This window comes from Gopherus evgoodei, chromosome 2, assembly GCF_007399415.2.
Source record: "Gopherus evgoodei ecotype Sinaloan lineage chromosome 2, rGopEvg1_v1.p, whole genome shotgun sequence".
Lineage (NCBI taxonomy): Eukaryota > Metazoa > Chordata > Testudines > Testudinidae > Gopherus > Gopherus evgoodei.
Window position 1 is genome coordinate 147,632,740 of NC_044323.1, and position 20,393 is coordinate 147,653,132.

The 20,393-nt window shown below is 43.3% G+C and overlaps 1 protein-coding gene across 2 annotated transcripts; it reads right to left on the minus strand.

The window, feature by feature from the left end:
- Positions 1 to 167: 167 nt before the first annotated feature.
- Positions 168 to 19,929, minus strand: LOC115646220 (histone H2A.V). 2 transcript variants are annotated; one of them, XM_030551811.1, is made up of 5 exons: positions 19,791 to 19,929; positions 6,558 to 6,635; positions 5,355 to 5,468; positions 2,508 to 2,637; positions 168 to 1,133 (listed from the first exon to the last, which is right to left on the minus strand). In XM_030551811.1, exons 1-5 carry the CDS (start codon positions 19,791 to 19,793, stop codon positions 1,072 to 1,074), a joined length of 387 nt encoding a protein of 128 aa, XP_030407671.1. In that variant the 5' UTR covers positions 19,794 to 19,929; the 3' UTR covers positions 168 to 1,071. The 2 variants fall into 2 exon arrangements, with proteins under 2 accessions (XP_030407671.1, XP_030407670.1); XM_030551810.1 differs by lacking the exon at positions 19,791 to 19,929 and adding an exon at positions 16,726 to 16,761.
- Between the last annotated feature and the right edge of the window lie 464 nt (positions 19,930 to 20,393).

The window sequence follows — 20,393 nt, forward strand, 5'->3', positions numbered from 1 at the left end:
TTATTCATTGCACACTGGAAAGTAACTTGGATGCTGCCACTCTATTCTTTCTATTCTGACAGCTGAAATCACTTGTGGGTTGGGGAGAATCCCCACTACCACGATAAGCTGTTCCTCATGGCTAAGAAAATAAGTACGTTTTTGTAAAAGAAATATGAAGAGTTATCACAGGTCTCTAGGACATGTGTTAATCCACACAAACTGCACATTTTAAATGAATAGAAAACGTATCTGTGATCTTTACTAGTGACAACTTAGTGACACTTAACAATGGAAAATGCATTCTAACCGTTGTAGTCAGCCCCTCCATTTACCTGTCAGCAGCAGTGCTAGCAGAGCTGCTATCAGAAACACAAGTCAAATAGTTTCTTTTTGTAGATACTTGTGGTGTCCTCAGCTCTTGCAAAGCAACTGGAACCCTGAATTCAGATCTTGGCAGGTAAGTGAGAGAATGATTTTTCAGCAACATTTAGTAAGTTAAAATTTAAGTAGCAAATCAATGTTGTCACTACTTTAAAGATAAATGCTATCACTGTTAAAGGGATTCCTATACTACAGGCCAATTCTTTTTTTTCGCACCATTAAAAGTTTACTCATTTGCTACCAAGACTGCCCATGCCATTCAACAGGTTATATTACAAACCATCCAAGTGAAGTAGTCATGGACGCGGCTGATCTAAAGAGGGAAAGAGCTTTTGCCTGTATACCTAGTCCAGTGGAGTCTGAGGGAGCCAGCTTCACAGAGATGATGTGAAGTGTCTACCACATGATTTTTGCACCTGAACACCACATGAGAGCAAATTTTGTAAAAAATGGTTTATCAGTTCCATTTTTGTATAAAACACACGGGAGAAACCTAGCCAATCAACACACGAATTGCTGCCACATGACAAGATACTTTTTGTCGAACTTTGAATCTAAAGAACATACAAATGTTTTCTGATGTCTACAGTCAATTGTCTATGCTCTTCCATTTAACTATTTCTTAAAAAATTCCACATATCCCCATATTTCTTCTGTCCCAGTTACAGTACAATGACAGGGAGGAAGAGGGTTGGTTAAAACTCCTCTCTATGCAGTTTTCTGCTGTCCCTTCTTTCCAATCAGAGACTTATGGATGTGAGGGATTACACCTGCAAAGAGAACAATAGATTAGAATAGTGGTGCACAAGACATTTTTCAACAGAGGAAGTTCTGTTAGTTCAAAGTTTGTTCATTGCCTGAATGGCTAGAAAGCTTTCAGTGTTCTGTTCTCTAAGTTTTCACCTTTTCTTGTTCAACTATCCTAGAACTCCCAATAATAATGCATGTTCTCCAGTTGTAATTTCATCCCACCCCAATGGATCTCATCTTATCATTTCAATCAAAAGTTTGTTGATCCAACAGCCCATTTCTAAGCTGTAAAGCTAAAATGGAAGTTGTAAGGGTACATAAAACAGACATAATTAAGTTGCCCTATACTTACTCCTAAGGTTGATTACAGCGATGTCTGCAGGTACAGCAGGGTGTAGAGCACAGACACGGCACGCTCAGCTAGCACAGGCATAATGGCAGTGTAGATAGGGAGGCACTGCTTAGGCAAGTGGAGTACAGATATGCCAGAACCCAAAAGTATGTACCCAACACGGCTCTCTACATGCCCAAGTAGTGCCTCCCACATCTACACTACTATTTTTCTGCAGCTCACTGTTCTGCTGGCAGAGCCTTTTCCCCATTGCAGTGAAAAGTTCAAGTAGCAAGGAAAGGCTCTGGCAGCTCCCCAAGCAGAGCCTTTTACTGCTATCGGTAGTTACAAGGGGCAGAGTGGACACAGTCTGCTTTTCACTGCAGCACATAGCTACATGTACCTCACATGCCACCTGGCATATCCCACTTATCTCAACGGAACATCCACAAAGGCATTGATGCAGCAACAGAAGAGTTAAGTAGAACCATGCATTTAAGTCTCTCAAATTACTGCAGGCTATTTTGTACAGTATAGAATTACAATGAACTCAACATCGTTATTACACGATATATGAAGAGCATGTCTGTGAAGCTTAGTCCTCTTCCTACCTAAACTACCTCATACAGCCCAGTTCTACCTGTAAGGAAAGTTCCAGTAAAGTAATAAGGGTTATAAAGAGGGAGGGTGGACAGAGAAGCTGCAATCCTCGGATCTTTAATAAAAGTGAAACAAATCCAGATTTCCCTCAATTTACAGTTACTTTAAGTTTAATGCTCATGGAAGGGCCTGAGTGAATTATCCACACAGTATGCACTACAAGGAGAAGAGTAATTCAGTGGCCCATCCAGTCCTCTTTCTCTGAAACTGCCAAATTTCAATTGCTATGATGTTTTAGATGGAAACAGATACAAATCTGGCCAGAATGTCTGCCATTATTGAGCTATGTGTAGTGAAACAGAAGAAGTTAAAGTAACGTTAACTTATCGTCTGTTACCTTTCTTGCAGCTGGCTGTACACTTTTGTATTAGCCCAGTCAGTTATGAAACCCAGCTATACATACCTCCACCAGCAATGGTAGCTTTAATAAGGGAATCCAACTCTTCATCCCCACGAATAGCAAGCTGCAAGTGACGAGGAGTGATACGCTTTACTTTGAGATCCTTGGAGGCATTACCTGCCAATTCCAGCACCTGACAAATTAGGAGGCTATTTTAGTTAAGAGTTAGACCTGTTAAAGTTTACAGAAAGCAAGACATGGTGTCAGCTGGAACATGAAATCATGAACAACTCTCAATTAAGTACCTACATGATGCACATTACTGCAGTATGCAAGTGCCTCAATATCTAATGTATTTATCTTCGTAACACCCCTGAGCAGTAGGGCAGTCCTACTATCCTCATTTTACAGATAGGAAAATGAGGCACAGAGACACTAACCAATTTGACCATGGTCACAAAGGGAGTTTGTGGTAGAGCAGGGAATCGAATCCAGGTCTCCCAAGTCGTAAGCTAGCACTGTAGCCACTGGACCTTCCTTCCTCTAACCATTCATTGATTCCCAGCTCTACCAGAGGCTTCCTGTGTGACCTCTGACACTTGTGATTACTTAAAATTTTACACCTTATTCCAGTCTGAATTTGCCTAGCTTCAACTTCCAGCCATTGGACTGTGTTGTCTGCTAGACTGAAGAGCCCATTATGAAATATTTGTTTCCCATGTAGGTACTTACAGGCTGCAATCAATTCAACCTTAACCTTCTTTGTTAAACTAAATAGTTTGAGCTCAAGTGTGTCACTATAAAGCATGTTTTCTAATCCTTTAATCAATCATTCTCATAGGTCTAATCTGAACCCTCTCATTTATCAACATTCCTGGACACAGTATTCCAGCTGCAGTAGCACCAGTGCCAACTGCAGAGGTAAAAGAATCTACTCCTACTTGAAATTCCCTTGTTTATGGATTGCTTTAGCCCTTTTGGACACAGCATTACACTGGAAGCTCATATTCAAGTCCACTATGACCCCCAAATCTTTTTCCAGCGTCATTGCTTCCCAGGATAGAGTCCCTCATCTTGCAAATATGGCCTACATTCTTTGCTCATGGCACCCACTCACTGTTTAGTTACAATCAAAAGCCTATTCTGGACAAACAAGGTATACCTAGGATGGTCTGCCTTTAATATAAGTGGCCTTCATCTATTAGTTATAGATTTAAAGGTCCACTTGTCTTTTACCCAGTTACCCAGTGTATTTTTGCAGCTGACATAGCTTACCAGATAGATCTGCTTAGTCAGTTTCACTTTTGAGCTCTTGTACAGCATCACAAAGCTGCACAAACAAGGGGATACAAGTTCAAAAATCCTCTGTGTTGAAATGAAGTTTATTAGGTTTTTACAAAAGAAGCTGAAGTTTATGGGTCTAAACAGATTTTCCAATAGTTTAATCAACTCTTTGCATCTACAGAGTAATGCATTAGCTATCACCCAGCTTAACCAACTGGAGGAAAGAAACCCCCAACTATTGTCATTTAGATTTTAATATTGCCATGCTGCTTGGTTTCTACCACATACATTTGGAAGAATATTTGAGAGAGAAACTATTTGTTGCTATTTGTTTAATTTATTAGGATAAATCAAGTTAAAGTTTAACAGAGAGGAAAACTGAACGCAATGAAGGTCTAAGCCAGGGGTCTCAAACTCAAATGACCACGAGGGCCACATGAGGACTAGTTCATTGGCCCAACGGCCGCACTGACACACATCCCCTCGCTGCCCCCACTCCACCCCTTCTATGAGGCCCCGCCTCTTCCCACCCCTACTCCGCCCCCTCCTTGCCCCCAGAGGGTGCATGAGGGGTGTGGCAGGGGCTCAGGGCAGGGAGCTGCAGTGCAGCAGAGGGCTGGGGTTCAGGCAGGGGGCTCAGGGCAGGGGATTGGGGTGCAGCAGGGGTGTGCACTGTAGCAGAGGGCTCAGGGAACGGGGTTGGGGTGCAGGCAGGGGGCTCACAGCAGGGAGTTGGGGGGTGGGGTGCAGGAGGGCTTCGGGCTCCGGGGTGTCAGCGGCGCACACCAGGCCAGGGCAGGCTGCCGGCCCTGGCCCCGCTCTGGTAAGTAGCTGAAGCCATGTCCCTGTGGCCCCTGGAGGAGGGGGATGTAGGGCTCCGCATGCTGCTTGCTGTGCCTCCAGTTACCTCCCCGAAGCTCCCACTGGCCACTCCCAATTGGTTCCCCATTCCCGGCCAATGGGAGCTGGGGGGAGGGGGAGGCAGCGGCACAGTGCCTGGAAGCCAGGGCAACACATGGACAGAGCTCTCTGCTTCTCTCTCCCCAACACCCGGCCGCAGGGACATGATGCCAGCCACTTCAGGGAGCGGAGTGGGGCTTGAGGGGGCCAATCCTGTGGCTGTAGTCGCCCACCCTGGCCTGGAGGTGGCCCAGAGGGGGAAGGGGGTGAGAGGTATGGGCCGCAGGAAATAGCCCCTCGGGCCGCGTGTTTGAGACCCCTGGTCTAAATGCTATGTGCTCTGCAAAACAAAAGCTGGGATAATCATTCCTATCACATTTACAACAAACGGAATTACAAATCTTTCTTTTGGTATCCAAACAATGCTGCAGTTCGGTGTCAGCAGCTTCCAATACTTACATCCCACTTGTCTTAAACATATTTATTTGGGTAGCTATTCAGAGCTACCAAGAATATATTTAGTTTCTTGTAATAGCAGGCAAATTTAATTGTAGACACTTCTCCGATCTTTCTGCTCATCTGACTGGATGTTTGTTCTCCATAGGTTTGGAAACATGAGCATGCAAAATAAGGAGGACTAGAGAGAGACAGAAATATATCCACCTCCCTAGCTCTCTGTTCTGTTATGTACAATGTGGTTTTGACAGTGGTTACTTCAAAACCTACCTCAGCAGTGAGATACTCAAGAATTGCAGCACTGTACACTGCAGCAGTAGCACCAACTCGCCCATGACTCGTAGTGCGAGTCTTCAAGTGTCTGTGGATTCGACCCACTGGGAACTGAAGAAGAAACATTTGTTAGGCATCTGAGATCAAAGTCTATGCTGAAGCACTAAATTCTTGCCTAATGTTGATTAATGTCTATAATAATCTGGTGTAAGAAATATAAATGGAGTAAAAACTTACTGAAGTAGAATACTGGATTAACCCCCACAGTGAATACAAATAAATGGCGAGCTTATTTTCAATGGGGCTGGCGAGTTTTACATCTCTAAATTTTCCTCAACAGGGACACCTCTGAAAAGTATGTTAGTTTAAAGTCAGGAAAAGTTACACGGCTTTTACATACTAGTCAGTCAAGTGTCAAATCACACACAGGGTTTGTGTTGTAAGAAGCCAAAACTTTTTAAGCAGCAGATCTGTAGTACTAAAGAGATTACACTGTGTACTGTCAGATCAACAGAATAATTTACATAAACCACATGACAGAAGAGCATTCATTGACTACTGCCAGAACTGCCTGAATTCACTCTACAACCAAGGAAGCGCCAATACAGAAAGTTACATTTTACAACTAAGGTTTCGGTCACATGGTGGGAGTGAACTTTAAACGGTCCTATGCAGGCATATGAACTTATTGAATTGGCACAGCAGATTGTTTGGACTTATATATAGTGCTGTGTTTCCAAAGCACTCTGGAAGTATCCAAGTTAATCCCCACAACCCTGAAAGGCTGTTAAGTAACAACAAAACATTAATACGATAGCCAAGAATTGACACAAGTACTATTTGGGGGCAAACACCACATTCAAGGCTTTTAAAGAAGTCCAATCAATCATTGCATTTAGTTACAAATTGTAATAAATACCAAAAAATTCAAAGTAATAGGAATTGTAAAATTTAACTCATGTTAGAGGGTCAGAGTAGCAGGAGAAAGCATATCTGTAGGAGCCAGCAGAAGCCTTGGCATTTGATTTTGTAGTTAAAGTAGTCATGCAAAATTTCACAATAAAGCTAGAAGTGCATTTCCATTTTCCTTCCACCTCCCCTCCCCCAAACCTGCTCCACAAAAATGAGTTACTTAACAAGATTAATTATTGCATTCAAATTGTGAACACTAAAGCAATACACGATTTCACACCACTTTACCTGCAGTCCTGCTCTTTGTGAGCGAGAAACTGCCTTCGCCTTGGCCTTTCCACTGTCCTTTCCAGCCTTGCCACCAGCCTGAATAAGAGAGCAATATTAAGAATTAAGAAAGCAAGCCCATGGACAGAGAAGAAAAATCTGCACTGCTTCAATTTACCTCCACCATCACACTTAAGAATCCAGGAGTCTTACCTTTTCTGCTCAAACTTGGAAAACTTTTTTTTGGGATAAATAATACGGAACATCTCTCAGTGGTTTAAGCACTGGCCTGCTAAACCCAGGGTTGTGAGTTCAATCCTTGGGAGGGGGGCCATTTAGGGATCTGGGACAAAAATCTGTCTAGGGATTGGTCCTGCTTTAAGCAGGGGGTTGGACTAGATGACCTCCTGAGGTCCCTTCCAACCCTGATATTCTAGGATTCGTTAAAACAAGTCACTTTTGTATACAACAGTTGGATATACAATGTCTCGAGAGAAACTCCCAAATATACTTCACTGTGAACTTTCCTCAAGCATCAAGAGTTCTCTATATTAAAATACATGAGCATGAAGGCTTGACTATTTAGTTGCACCTAACTTTTCAGGTCTGCAGCTCCTTAAAAATGTTTACATAAGAAGCTGTAACCAAACCCACCCAATATATATATTCCTTTCACGCCAGTTTTCTTAAGATCTCATGACTGCTTCATGCTAGAGCCAGAAAAATTTGAGAACACAGCCATGCTTTTCAAAAGTCGGTATTTGTGCTGATATAACAGTTTGTTAGCAGACCAGAATCTTAAGCAATTCTATTTCAATTCTATTCTATTTCAGTTGTAATTTTCCACAATGAATTTTCATGAATTAGCTGATCACCTAATGGATATTCTTACCTGAACTATTTTATTCGTCTGAATAGGTTAATTTATCTGACAATTCCAAGAAATCTAGACACTAAACCCACCACCGCCGGTTTTAGTTATACCAAACTGCAAGGCTCACCATGCAATTATGTTGATAAATTATCTAAAGAATAGAAGTTGGGGGAGAGGGTGAAAATTCATAGATTCCAAGGCCACAAGGGACCACTGTGATCATTTAGTCTGAGGCCGTGTCTACATCTAAAATTTTGCAGCGCTGGTTGTTACAGCTGTATTAGTACAGCTGTATAGGGCCAGCGCTGCAGAGTGGCCACACTTACAGCAACCAGCGCTGCAAGTGGTGTTAGATGTGGCCACACTGCAGCGCTGTTGGGCGGCTTCAAGGGGGGTTCGGGGAACGCGAGAGCAAACCGGGAAAGGAGACCAGCTTCGCCGCGGTTTGCTCTCGCGTTCCCCGAACCACCCTGCAAACCGCAGGGAAGGAGACCTGCTTGCTCGGGGTTCCGGGAACGCGAGAGCAAACCGGGAAATGAGACCAGCTTCGCCGCGGTTTGCTCTCGCGTTCCCCGAACCACCCTGCAAACCGCAGGGAAGGAGACCTGCTTGCTCGGGGTTCCGGGAACGCGAGAGCAAACCGGGGAAGGAGACCAGCTTGATTACCAGAGGCTTCCTCCTTCCACGGAGGTCAAGAAAAGCGCTGGTAAGTGTCTACATTGGATTACCAGCGCTGATCCTCTACACCCGAGACAAAACGGGAGTACGGCCAGCGCTGCAAACAGGGAGTTGCAGCGCTGGTGATGCCCTGCAGATGTGTACACCTTCAAAGCTGCAGCGCTGTAATTCCCTCACCAGCGCTGCAACTTTCTGATGTAGACAAGCCCTGAGCTCCTATTAACAGGTTGTAGAACTTCCTCAAAAATTCCTAGAGCATAGAGACACTCCATGGGTTATGCAAACATGACTTATGGAAATCCAGACTTATGAAAAAAGTTCTGTAAGCTCCCCCTTCCCCCCCCTCCCCACGTAACTGTAGGAGATGTTCCCGACTTATGCAAAATTCGACTTACGCAAGGCATTCCAAAACGGAATGCTTGCATAAGTCGGGGAGCTTCTGCATCTTAATTTAAAAATAGCTTGTGATGGTCAATCCATCACGACCCTTGACAAGTTGTTCCAATGATTAATTGCTCTTAGTTAAAAATTTATGCCTTATTTCCAATCTGTATTTGTCTAGCTTCAACTTCCAGCCATTGGATCATGTTAGACCTTTCTCTGCTACACTGAAGAGCCTGTTATCAAATATTGGTTTCCCATGTAGGTACTTACAGACTAATCAAATCACACCTTAACCTTCTCTTTGTAAACTAAGTAGACTCAAGGAGCTCAATCTATCACTATGAAGCATGTTTTCTAATCCTTTAATCATTCTCATGGCTCTTCTTTGACTGCTCTCCAATTTATCTCCTTGAATTGTGCACATTAAAGCTGAATAAAAATATAACCTCTCTACTCCTACTTGAGATTCCCCGGATTAGCCCTTTTGGTCACAGCATAGGACTGGAAGTAGATTATCCACCACAAACACTAAATTTTTTCAGATACTACTTCCTATGGTACAGTCCCCTTACTTAAAAAGGTATGGTCTATGTCTTTTGTTCCTAGATGTATATATTTACATTTAGATATTAAAACGCCCATTGTTTGCTTGTGCCCATCTTACAGAATTGTCTGGATTGCTTGGTATCTTCATTGTTTACCACTCTCCCAAACTGTGTCATCTGAAAGCTTTATCAGGGATGATGATTTTTTGTTTTCTTCCATGGCATTAAAAAAACGTTAATAGCATAGGGCCAAGAACTGATACCTGCAGGATCTTACTAGAACAGTGAATCTCAAACTTCTGTACTGGTGATCCCTTTCACATAGAAAGCCTGAGTACAACCCCCCCCCTTATAAATTAAGAACACCTTTAAATATATGTAACACCATTATAAATGCTGGAGGCATAGCGGGGTTTGGGGTGGAGGATGACAGCTCACGACCCAAGGGGTCCTGACCCCCAGTTTGAGAACCCCTGCACTAGAAACACATCCGTACAGTGATAAATACCCATTTGAGAGAAGGTGCATCTCCCACCCCTGCACACACCACATGTGGCCAGATGTTAACCTTTGGCCCTGTCAACACTGGTTCTCCACTTGTGAGGTAACTCACTTCTCTTCATGTGTCACTATATAATGCCTGTATCTGTAATTTTCACTCCATGCATCTGAAGTGATGTTTTTTACCCACAAAAGCTTATGCCCAAATAAATCTGGTAGTCTTTAAGATACCACCGGACTCCTTGTTCTTTTTAGCACAGTCATCCAATCCAATTAAAATAATGCTTTCTTCTGCCAATGCTGTGAACTAGTAGTGAGGATGCAGTGCGGCCTACTGGATAGAGAACTGGACTGGGTCTCCAGACAGAAGACAAGGTTCTATTTCTGCTCTGCCACTGGCCTAGTGGGTGACTATGGGCAAATCATTTCACCTCTGTGCCTGAGTTTCGCCATCTGTAAATTGGAGATGATGTTTACCTCTTTTATAAAGTGCTTTGAGATCGACTGATAAAGATAAAGACAATGTATTATTGTGCCGAAAGAGTAGTTTTGATATTTCTGGAACTTTTGGAAAGCAATGAACATGCAGCTTTCAATTCACCTACTATTTCCCTACTCCTCAATTAAGCCAGTTTTCAAAACAGGAACACTGTTTCCACTTAAAGAAAAATATCTACCTCCACACTAAGGAAACCCACTACATAACCATCTTTAGCTTTCAACAGCAGCTAACATAAATGAAGGCATTAAACAATGTATATCCTCAAATTTAGTGTAATCCTCCCCAAAACAGACTTGCCTATTAGTGTAAAGTGTCATCCCATCAACTTGCACATGCCTGGCAGACTGCCTGATAACTGTCCAAAATTTCAGCCACTTCTTTTGCTCCCAACACTGAATTACTAAATAAAATAGTACTTACTACCTGCCAGGGAAAACTATTGTCTTGACATAGTCTCATCTCTCTCAGACCCAATTATGAGGTATGGGGTGCAACGTTTCCTTCCCTTTAATATATTTGGGCAGTTTCACCGTTTCTTTCAATGAGACACCACTAACCAGAAATCTAAGCAAGCTTTAAGTATCTGAACCCTATATCTGCCCCAACTTTCCTTGCCAATTTACATTAAAAAATAAAAATAAAAAATAAAAATCATTTCCTCTACTGTTCACAGTCTTCACAAAGTGTTGTCAAATGCATACAAGTAAATAGATGGAAAAATTGCATGTCCTCGCCCATCCCGTTTTTCAGCTACAATCTCCAATACTACTTGTAACATTAGTAGGTAAAAAGATTTCAAACAGAAGTATGATTTTTAAGTTGTGTCCCTTTAAGACTAGTCCGCCTACTTTTATTTCCTTATAAAATGCTTGATACATTTTTCTTTCCTGTTGCCACCCAACAGTTCCATTATTTTTCAGAAGGTGGAAACATTTAAAAAATGCAGGGCAGGGTTTCTGCATAATAAACTACTTGCACAGCTGCAGTTTAGAAGACTATATCAGCTTTATCTACTCAAGATGGGGGAAGGGAGAAAAAAGAATCACGGATGACTTTGTATATTGATGTATTAATCCTCGAGTCTCACTTGCTATTATCAGAAAAAATGAGTAACAGAACAGAAAGTTCTTTCAGGGAGATTTATAGGAAAGGTACAAGTGAATTTGCTATTTGGGACTACTGATTGCAAGGATTACCCATCACCACCCTAAGATAGTAAAGTTACGGTTAGGGAAACTGGGAAATCCCCCTAAACTAGGCTTTTAACAGAAACACCCCTGAAACTTTAACATGCAATGAAGTCCACTGCCCCATAATTAGTGTGATTTCCCTCTGATCTCATCTCTTCACATACATACACATTGCATTTGTCATTACATATATAAAAAATCTGAACTCTCCTTTTCTGCGAGGTGCACAACATTTTGGGGCTATTAAGAAATGAACAAGGGGATTTACAAGTTTCCCCACAAACTCCTAAAGAAAACTAAATTAAGACTTCCACACACATGGACTCAAGTGACAATGGAAGAAATTGTGGAGTCAGTTAATAACTGAAGATAGGACTGGATAGAATGTTTCCTGACTAGGAATTGCTAAGGACCAACCAGCCAAAAAACTAAACCATTCAGAAATACTAAGTTACGCTAAAATTGGGAAGATTGCAGCTGGCCAAGAGTTTCCATTGGCACTGTACCATATTACCATAGTGAGGAAACAGCTTCACAATGAATTAAAGAAGAGAACAGGGACATTATGAAACATTATTGTACTGGGGGTAATAGTAGCTATCTGAAAGTGGCACTCAGGTCACAGCATCCTCCACTTCACAGTACGGCTTGAAGGTTCTGATTAGGCTACTTCTCAAAAGAAGACTAAGGAATACAGATGGAGTTAAAAAACTGGATAACATTTTCCATTCAACAGTCCACATCCACAGAGGAAGAGAGAGCTCCCTGACCAAGATAGAGCTTCAAGTTTAAAAAGCTAATGTCTATATTAAAGGGTCATTACCAACTTGAAATCTAGCCTATTTAAGAAATTGTTAAAAGACCCCCCACACACACTAATTTTTGATACTTAAAAATATTTTTCACACACAGGAACAGGAAAGAAAAAACCCTACATAAACAAGGGAAAAGAAAACAAAGGAAAATAGTAAAAGTGACTAGACAACAAAACTCGGACAAATGTGGTGGTGGTGTTTTGTTTTTTTTTAAACTGATGTTATCTAGATATCTTGGGTACTTACATGGCCCAATTATCTCTGTGAGCCTCACAATTGTTAATGTATTTATGAGGTAGCAAAGTACTATTCTCCTCATTTTACAGATTGGGAATAATGGCACAGAGAGATTAAGTGACTGTCAGAGGTCACACAGGAAGCCTCTGGTAGAGCTGGGAACTGAACCATGGTCTCCAGAGACCTAAACTAGTGTCCTAACTAGTGGGCTAATCCGTCTCTTCCCTTAAAGAATTGTATCCTGCTCAAGCAGAGATCTCTTGGAGACAAAACATAATCAACACAACAATGGCTTACATTAAACATGCATCCTATTATAGTGATTAACATGTGAAAAGCACCACTGTTTAAGCAAGTGCAAAGTCTTCACACCTGTGTATAGTAATTTGGTAGTTTAACATTTAAATACATACCTGCTCCAGATGTTACAGTGTTACACAAGTTAAGCTAGTTTAAAGACTGCAAAGGTTAAGAAGAGAAGCTGTTTTCGGAAACTCATTTGAGCCACTGTTGCCACACATATGCATTGTATGTTAGGCCACGTCTATGCTACCAGCACTTCGGTGATATAGCTATACCATCAAAGCACTCTTAACATGTATGCTGCTTAAGAACATAAGAATGACTATTCTTGGTCAGACCAATGGTCCATCAAGCCCAGTATCCAGTCTTCCGAGAGTGCTCGGTGCCAGTGCTTCAGAGGACTATTATTGAGTAACCCATCCTGTCATCCACTCCCAGCTTCTGGCCATCACTGGTTCAGAGACACACGGAACATGGGGTTGCGTCCTATCTTGGCTAATAGTCACTGATGGACCTACCCTCCTTGAACTTATCCAATTCTTTTTTGAACCCGAGTTATAGTTCGGTCTTCAAAACATCCTCTGGCGGAGTTCCACAAGTTGTGCATTGTGTGAAGTACTTCCTTATGTTTGTTGTAAACCTGTTGCCTATTAATTTCATTAGGTAACCCCTGTTCTTGTGTTATGTGAAGGGATAAATCACACTTCTCTATTCACTTTCTCCCCACCATTCATGATTTTAAAGACTTCTATTGTATCCCCTCCCCCCTTAGTTGTTTCTTTTCTAAGCTGAACAGTCCCAGTTTTTCTTAACTCTCCTCGTATGGATGCTGTTCCATACCCCTAATTATTTTTGCTGACCTTCTCTGTACCTTTTCCAATTCTAACATTTTGAGATGAGGGCCCAGATACGCACACAGTATTAAAATATGAATGGACCATGGATTTATATGGTGGCATGATGATATTTCTCTATCCCTTTCCTAACGGTTGCTAATATTGTTAGCTTTTTTGACTGCCACTGCACACTGAGCAGGTGTTTTCAGAGGACTATCCACGATGAGTCCAAGATCTCTTTCTTGAATGGTAACAGCTAATTTAGACCCCATCACTTTGTATGTACAGTCGGGATGTTTTCCAATGTACATCATTTTGCATTTATCAACATAAAAATGTCATTGCCATTTTGTTTCCTAGTCACCCAGTTTTGTGAGATCCTTTTGTAAGTCTCTGCAGTCAGCTTTGGACATAACTATCTTGAGTGATTTTGTATCATCTGCAAGCTTTTCCAACCCCTTTTTTCAGATAATGTATGAATAAGCACAACAGCATTTGTCCCAGTACAGATCTTGGGGGGGACCCTGCTATTTACCTCTCCACTGTGAAAACAGACCATTTATTCCTATCCTTTGTTTCAACCAGATCCATGAGAGGACCTTCCCTCTTAGCCCATGACTTCTTACTTTGTTTAAGAGTCTTTGGTGAGAGACCTTGTCAAAGACTTTCTGAAAGTCCAAGTATACTACATCTGCTGGATCACTCACATCCATATACTTGCTGACAGCCTCAAACAATTGCAACCGATTAGTGAGGTATGATTTCCCTTGACAAAAGCCATGTTGACTCTTCCCCAACATACCATGTTCATCTATGTGTCTGATCATTCCATTCTTTAATACAGTTCAGCCAATTAGCTTGGTACTGAAGTTAGGCTTACCAGCCTATAACTGTCAGCACCACCTCTGGAGCCTCTTTAAAAAAGAAAAATCAGCATTACAGTAGCTATCCTCCAGTCTCCTGGTACAGAGGCTGATTTGTGTAATTTATTGCTTAACACAAGTAGTAGTCCTGCAATTTTATATCGAAGTCTTTCAGAACTTAGGGTGAATATCATCTAATCCCGGTGACATTATTGTTTTATCAATTTCTTCCAAAACTACTTCTACTGACAGTTCAGTCTGGGACATTTCCTCAGAACTGTCACCTAAAAAGAATGGCTCAGATGTGGGAAACTCCCAAACATCCTCTGTTGCGAAGACCGGTGCAAAGAAGTTATTTAGCTTCTCCACAACAGCCTTGTCTTCCTTGAGTGCTTCTTCAGCTTATACTGGAAAGATTGCTTTTGTCTGTATAACTTATTCCAGGCCCCACCCACAAGAACAAAATAAATTATATCAGCAAAGGTGTAATTTTGCCAGCACACTATGTCAGTGAGAGATCACAACCCTTCATACCCCTGACCAACATAGCTGTGCCAACAAGCGTGTAGTATAGTCCTGACCTATTTTACTATAGAAGAGGACAAATGTATACAGAAATCAATAAGGTTTTCAGAGGGTCACTGCTCTCTAATCCTGACCCCTAGTCATTCTTCTGGCAAAGAATGACTAAATGAGGCTTTGTTCCAAAACAGACAGTTCTATCAATTAAAGAAAAAGGCCACTGATTATAAATTGTCTAAGTTAGCTATCCAAATGACAACATTTTCAAAACAGTTTACCTGTCACAGATTTGGCATTTACATGCCTGTGAAGGGGGCTGTTTTTGGTTCAATATCAAGTAGTACTGAGTCAGCTTTACCAACAGAAATCAAAATTTCAAAAGTTTGTTGTAAGACTTCTTAGTTAATCTTTTGAAACCAATTTCTGCTGCTCATCCTCTATCCTAGTTTTCATAAAATTGTCAAGATGGCAGGTTCTTGTCTGCTCATTAGTGTGAACTTATAGCAGAGCAGTTACCCTGCTCTAGAGAGAAAAGGCTAGGTTGACTGGGGAAGCAGCCACAGCTGGGCCCACACCCCCAATCAGGCCACTCCTGGCCCTGTTATAAGGGCTCAGGGATAAGCTGGGTCAGTCTCTCTCTAGCTGTGGAGAGGAAAGAGTACTTGAAGTGGAGCGGGGCGGGGGAAAAGCCAGAGGAGCTGGGGCGCTCCAGCCTGGCAACTCCCTGGGCTGAGGCCTTGGTAAAGACCTATGCAGGTATTTGGACTGGGAGGTGCAACCCAGAGATAGGCAGAGGGTCCAACCTCCTTGCTAATGATGAGTGGCCATGACACATTGCAGTTTGCCCCAGTGAGCAGCAGGGGGTTGGTGATGACTGGCAGTAGCCACTGAGGGAAGGTGGGTGAGAGGGTTGGAGTTCCCCTGGAAGGGAAGACCTAGAGTGTGGTGGGGTACTGCTGAGGCAGCACCCCAAGGTAAAGGGCACGGAGGGCCAGCGGCAGGTGAGACACCAGCCAGTTGGAGGTGCTCTGTATGCTGGAGATCTAGTTCTCGAAATAGCCAGCAGGAGGTGCTGCACCCAGGAGTCTTACTTTGCTACAGTACTATATTTGACGGATGAAGCCAACTTGTCAAACAAATCCACTAGGTCATTCTGAATACATCCCCTACCATCTGACATTGTTTAGAGCAATGGTCTCCAAACTGTTTGATCGTGTACCCCATCAGTAAAAAAAAAAATTTGAGCATGCACCCCCTGCTGTGCCGCAGGGCTGGCTCTACCATTGCCACCCCAAGTATAAAAAAAAACAAAAAACACAAAAAAAACAAACGCTCAGACTCCCGCCAGAACTGCTGAGCACACAAAAAAAGTTGCCCAAACTGTCACACACCGCAAAGGATCCTCTTGTGCACCCCACTTCAGAGGCCACTGGTTTAGGGCACAAATAAGACTTCACCACCCATCTATCTTGGGCTACACTTTGCATGACCACTATGTTAAGTGCCATAAATCTTCCCTCTCTGGTAGCATCCAGAGGGATTATTTCAGTCAGCTCCTTTAGCTACAAGATTTATCCTACTCACCATAGGTGCTCAAATGGCACACTCGATTTGGAATGGACATGAGAGGGTTGAAACTTTGCAGAAGTTAAAGACATACAATAACTTTGAGGAATAAGACTAAGATATAATACTTCTACTCAGGTCTTGCAGTTTCTGAGCAGAACAATAATTTGTCTAAAAAGTCTCTTGCTTCATCAGTGAAGCTGTATTTAAGAAGCCCAACCAAGGGGCAAGCAAACTGTCTATGCTCTGCTGGGTCTCCGAGTGCCAATGCACAGCAGGGATTCAGGAGCATAGCTGATAGTTCCACCTCTATATTTAGTGGCAGAGAGTATGTAATAACTATAGAGCTGTTCTATCAGGATGAGTACATCACCTGGTTGCTGAAATTGTCCATGAGGATTTGAATCTTAGGCAGTTAAGTCACACCTCCATCACTCAAAGTTGCCTGCAGAACCAAGGTAACTACAACATTGGTCCAAGTTTTCTTCACGATCATAGTGAGACTTTAGATTTTAAAAAAGTAATTTCTACAGAAGCATCATTTCTCTCAAAGGAAATCTCACTATATACCACAGGTAAGCAAATGCTTGAGCAGGACTTGCCCTACCTTAGTAATTTACATTTTACAATTAAAACAGTTTATACTGACATTTTCCTTTAGTATAGGTTGCAAGCCAAGCTTGCTGTTACCATACCCACAGCCGAGGAGCAATGACTTGGAAAGTAACCTGGGTACTAAGCATAAGTGACTATTACTACCATTAGGCTAATTTAAAGTACTTCGATGGTGGAATTCAAGAGGACTAATGATATTTTCTTATTCAGGAGAGCAAAAAGACTTTTGGATTTAGAAATTTATATTTTTCTTGCAATCTTAATAGTTGTAATATGGTTTAATTTAAGTAATAAACATCTCCTGTGCAGGATCACTATTCAGCACAACTCTGGAAATGTTTGCTGACTGAAGCAGATGTTGCAGCAGAGACAGACCAGTGTGGTGGTGTGTCCCCTCTCCCCACCTCGTTCAGCTCAAGAAAGTTTGGTTTAAAAGAATTTTCAACTATTATGTGTTGTTTTAGTAGATTCCACATTTTACCTGCACAGCCATATTCTAGCATTTAAAGGGGAGGGAAGAGAAAAGAAAGCAATGACAACTACTTTAAGTCTCAGAATGAGTCATTTGAGTGTTTTATTTCTGCTTTTATATATTTTGAAGAAGTGGAAGAGTCTCAGTACTAAGTGTTCTTCTCTTAAGCAATAAATCTAGATGTTCAGTCTTTCCTAACCACCATTCTAAACTTCCTTTTGTTATTTAGGCACTGCCATGGGTGAAGTTTGATGCACAATAAATATTTGTGTCTTGTGACACTATGGGGCTCTCTTACCCTATTGATGATATGGATTAAGTCCAAGATAAAGGACTAGGCAAATAAATATCAGAACTTCTGGAAAAATTCACTGGTTCCCAAAGATCAGTGGCCACCCCAAGGAAAGAAGCATTTAAATTAGGTAAATCCCTGTATTCTATTTATCATCATGATTATGCTAGTAGACGATATTCCCAGAATATGCTGATACATTTAACCTGATGTTGTGTTTATAATATTGCTTGTTTATGATATAGTAGCAGTGCTTCACTTAATTTGAGACAGTATTTAATAATATAATTTTGTTAATCATTTGCCAAGAACTAGGAGATGAGTTTCATAGACAGTTATTCAAGGATAATTTCTTAAACCTTGCAAAGCACTCCTACTTTAACCCTTACAATTACATCCCTTTGCTTTGGGTCAAGAAAGGCCATATGCACAAAAGGGAAAATGCCCATAAAATACAGCCTGTAGAGAGATCCTCGTGACTATTTTGATTGATGATTAAATCTGCAATGAATTTAAAAATTGAATTTTCAGTTCTCAAGACAGAAGCAAATATGGCTAAGTGCATTTTTTTATTTAAATAAGTCTATACAAGCCAGGTGCAGTTCTCGAACTTCTGCAAATTTCCAATGTGATCTTGTTCAAAGTTTGGGTATTCCTGCCACAAGTGTGCAAAACCCTATATAAGCATTAATGTTAATACTCCCATGAAGCTGGAAATACTATCCTCATTTTATGAATGTAGTTTCTGCGAGTTTAAAATCCAAGGTCACAAGTTCTCAACAGAATAGCCTTCCCTCACCATCCTGTACTCATTCCTCCACATTCTGTACTACTCAATGGGGTTACAGCTGTCTTTAAGAGACCTCACCAAACTGTAATTTGACAGTGAGAAGAGCCTCAGTGGAGTACAGAGCAGATCTTAACTCATGTCTAGAATTAAACTTGAATACTGTGGTCTAATAACTTTGAGCAATGACATTCTGCTTGCGCTATCTATTAAGGGGAAACAGGGTCCCTGACCCATGGGTTTTACTATCTAAATAAACGACTTTTCTAGCATTACCTACTCCTGTAAAGGGAGACAATTAACTGCAGAAGACACCTCCAAGAACCTCAACCCAGAAAAAGTTTCAGAGAAGTTACCTTAAGACTATTTACAACCAAACTATTTAACTACCCCAGCCACCTGTGGTAGAAAGCAAACTTTTTGAAAAACCATAACATGTATATGAGACTCAACTAAACTTTTAATGCAGTCACCCTCTTGAGTTGACTCTGCTCTCTGATCAGGCTTCCAGATGTGCAATTATTCATTCGCCTTTACACACTTTGTGCAGCCCCAGCTTTCAAAGAGAGCAGCCATCGCTACTCTCTCAGGGGAGAGAATGATACAGAAATAAGCTTGGCCGAAAGTCCTTTTCTACCTTAAATTCCCTGCGTCTCACCTGTAGTTTTGAAAATCTTCAGATTACTTCCTACAGCCCCCTTAGAAGAGGGAGGGGGCAGCTACCACTTTACCAGCGGGGAAACAGCGCGGTCACAGCGGGTCACTGGCGAGCTTAGGCCCGGCACCTCCCCGTCCGGCCCCCGAGCGGCGGGAACGCGAGTGCCGGCTGCAGGGCTCGAGGGGAGCCAGGGGCACCGAGGGTGACGCAGCCCAGCGCGCGATCTGACAGCCGAGGGCAGAGCCGCTGCCTGGGGAGTCGCTAACCCGCCGTCCCGGGCCGGCGGCAGGAGCGCGTTCGCCCCCCGCCGGCCGGACTCTCACCCGCCCGCCGCAGGCAGCGCCCGGCCCAGCTGCTTTGGAGACACTTCCGCGGGACGCGGGCCTCACTCGCCCGCTTAGGAGTCCCGGGGCGATCGCGGCCCGAGGCAGCCGGGGTGGCTCGGCTGCCCCGCTCCCCACTGCGGGCAGGGGCCCCGCCACGGGAACTAGGGCAGGGGCGCCAGGTGCCCGCTCTCAGCGCTGCCGTTGGGCAGAGCGCGCAGGCACCCGGCGCTTCCCGCCAACAGGAGCCCGGCCGGGTCGGCCGCCGGCCCCATCCCCCTGGCCCCTCACCATGGTTCCGCCGCTGCTGTGCGAGGTCCGGTCCCGATTCCGCCGCGCTAGAGCCGCCTTAGGAGCCGCGAGACAATAAACCGCCTGAGCGCGAGGAGGGAGCCTGGCCTGCCGCGGCCGCTCCAAGCCAATCAGGCCGCCCCATGCTAGTTTGAACCTCCCGCCCCGACCAATCCCACCATCGCTTCTTGCCTCCTCGGCTGGCTAGCCCCGCCCCGCGGCCCGTTTAACGGCTGTTTTTCCTTTGCACACGGCACGCAGGGGCGAGGGAAGTGCGGCCCAGGGGGCTCGGCATGGGTGGGAGGAATGGGAGAGTGACGTGGCCAATGGCCAATAGTAGCAGCAAAACCGGCCTCGGAAGGCGGGGCTACACGAATGATTGCTCTCACCGCCAATGGAAAGAATAGAAAGTTTCCCGCCCATTCTCTCCTTTTCCCCCTACTTGTTTGTTTGCGCTCAGAAAAAATGGAGACGGGGGTGCCGGGCGGAGTCGCTTCTCCGGCTGCCCACGTAGGGGAGCACCAGTGCACCCCCCCATACACCCCTGCTTCCCGCAACGGGGACCGAACTCCCATCTCCTTCCTCCGCTGCCACGTGTTGGGG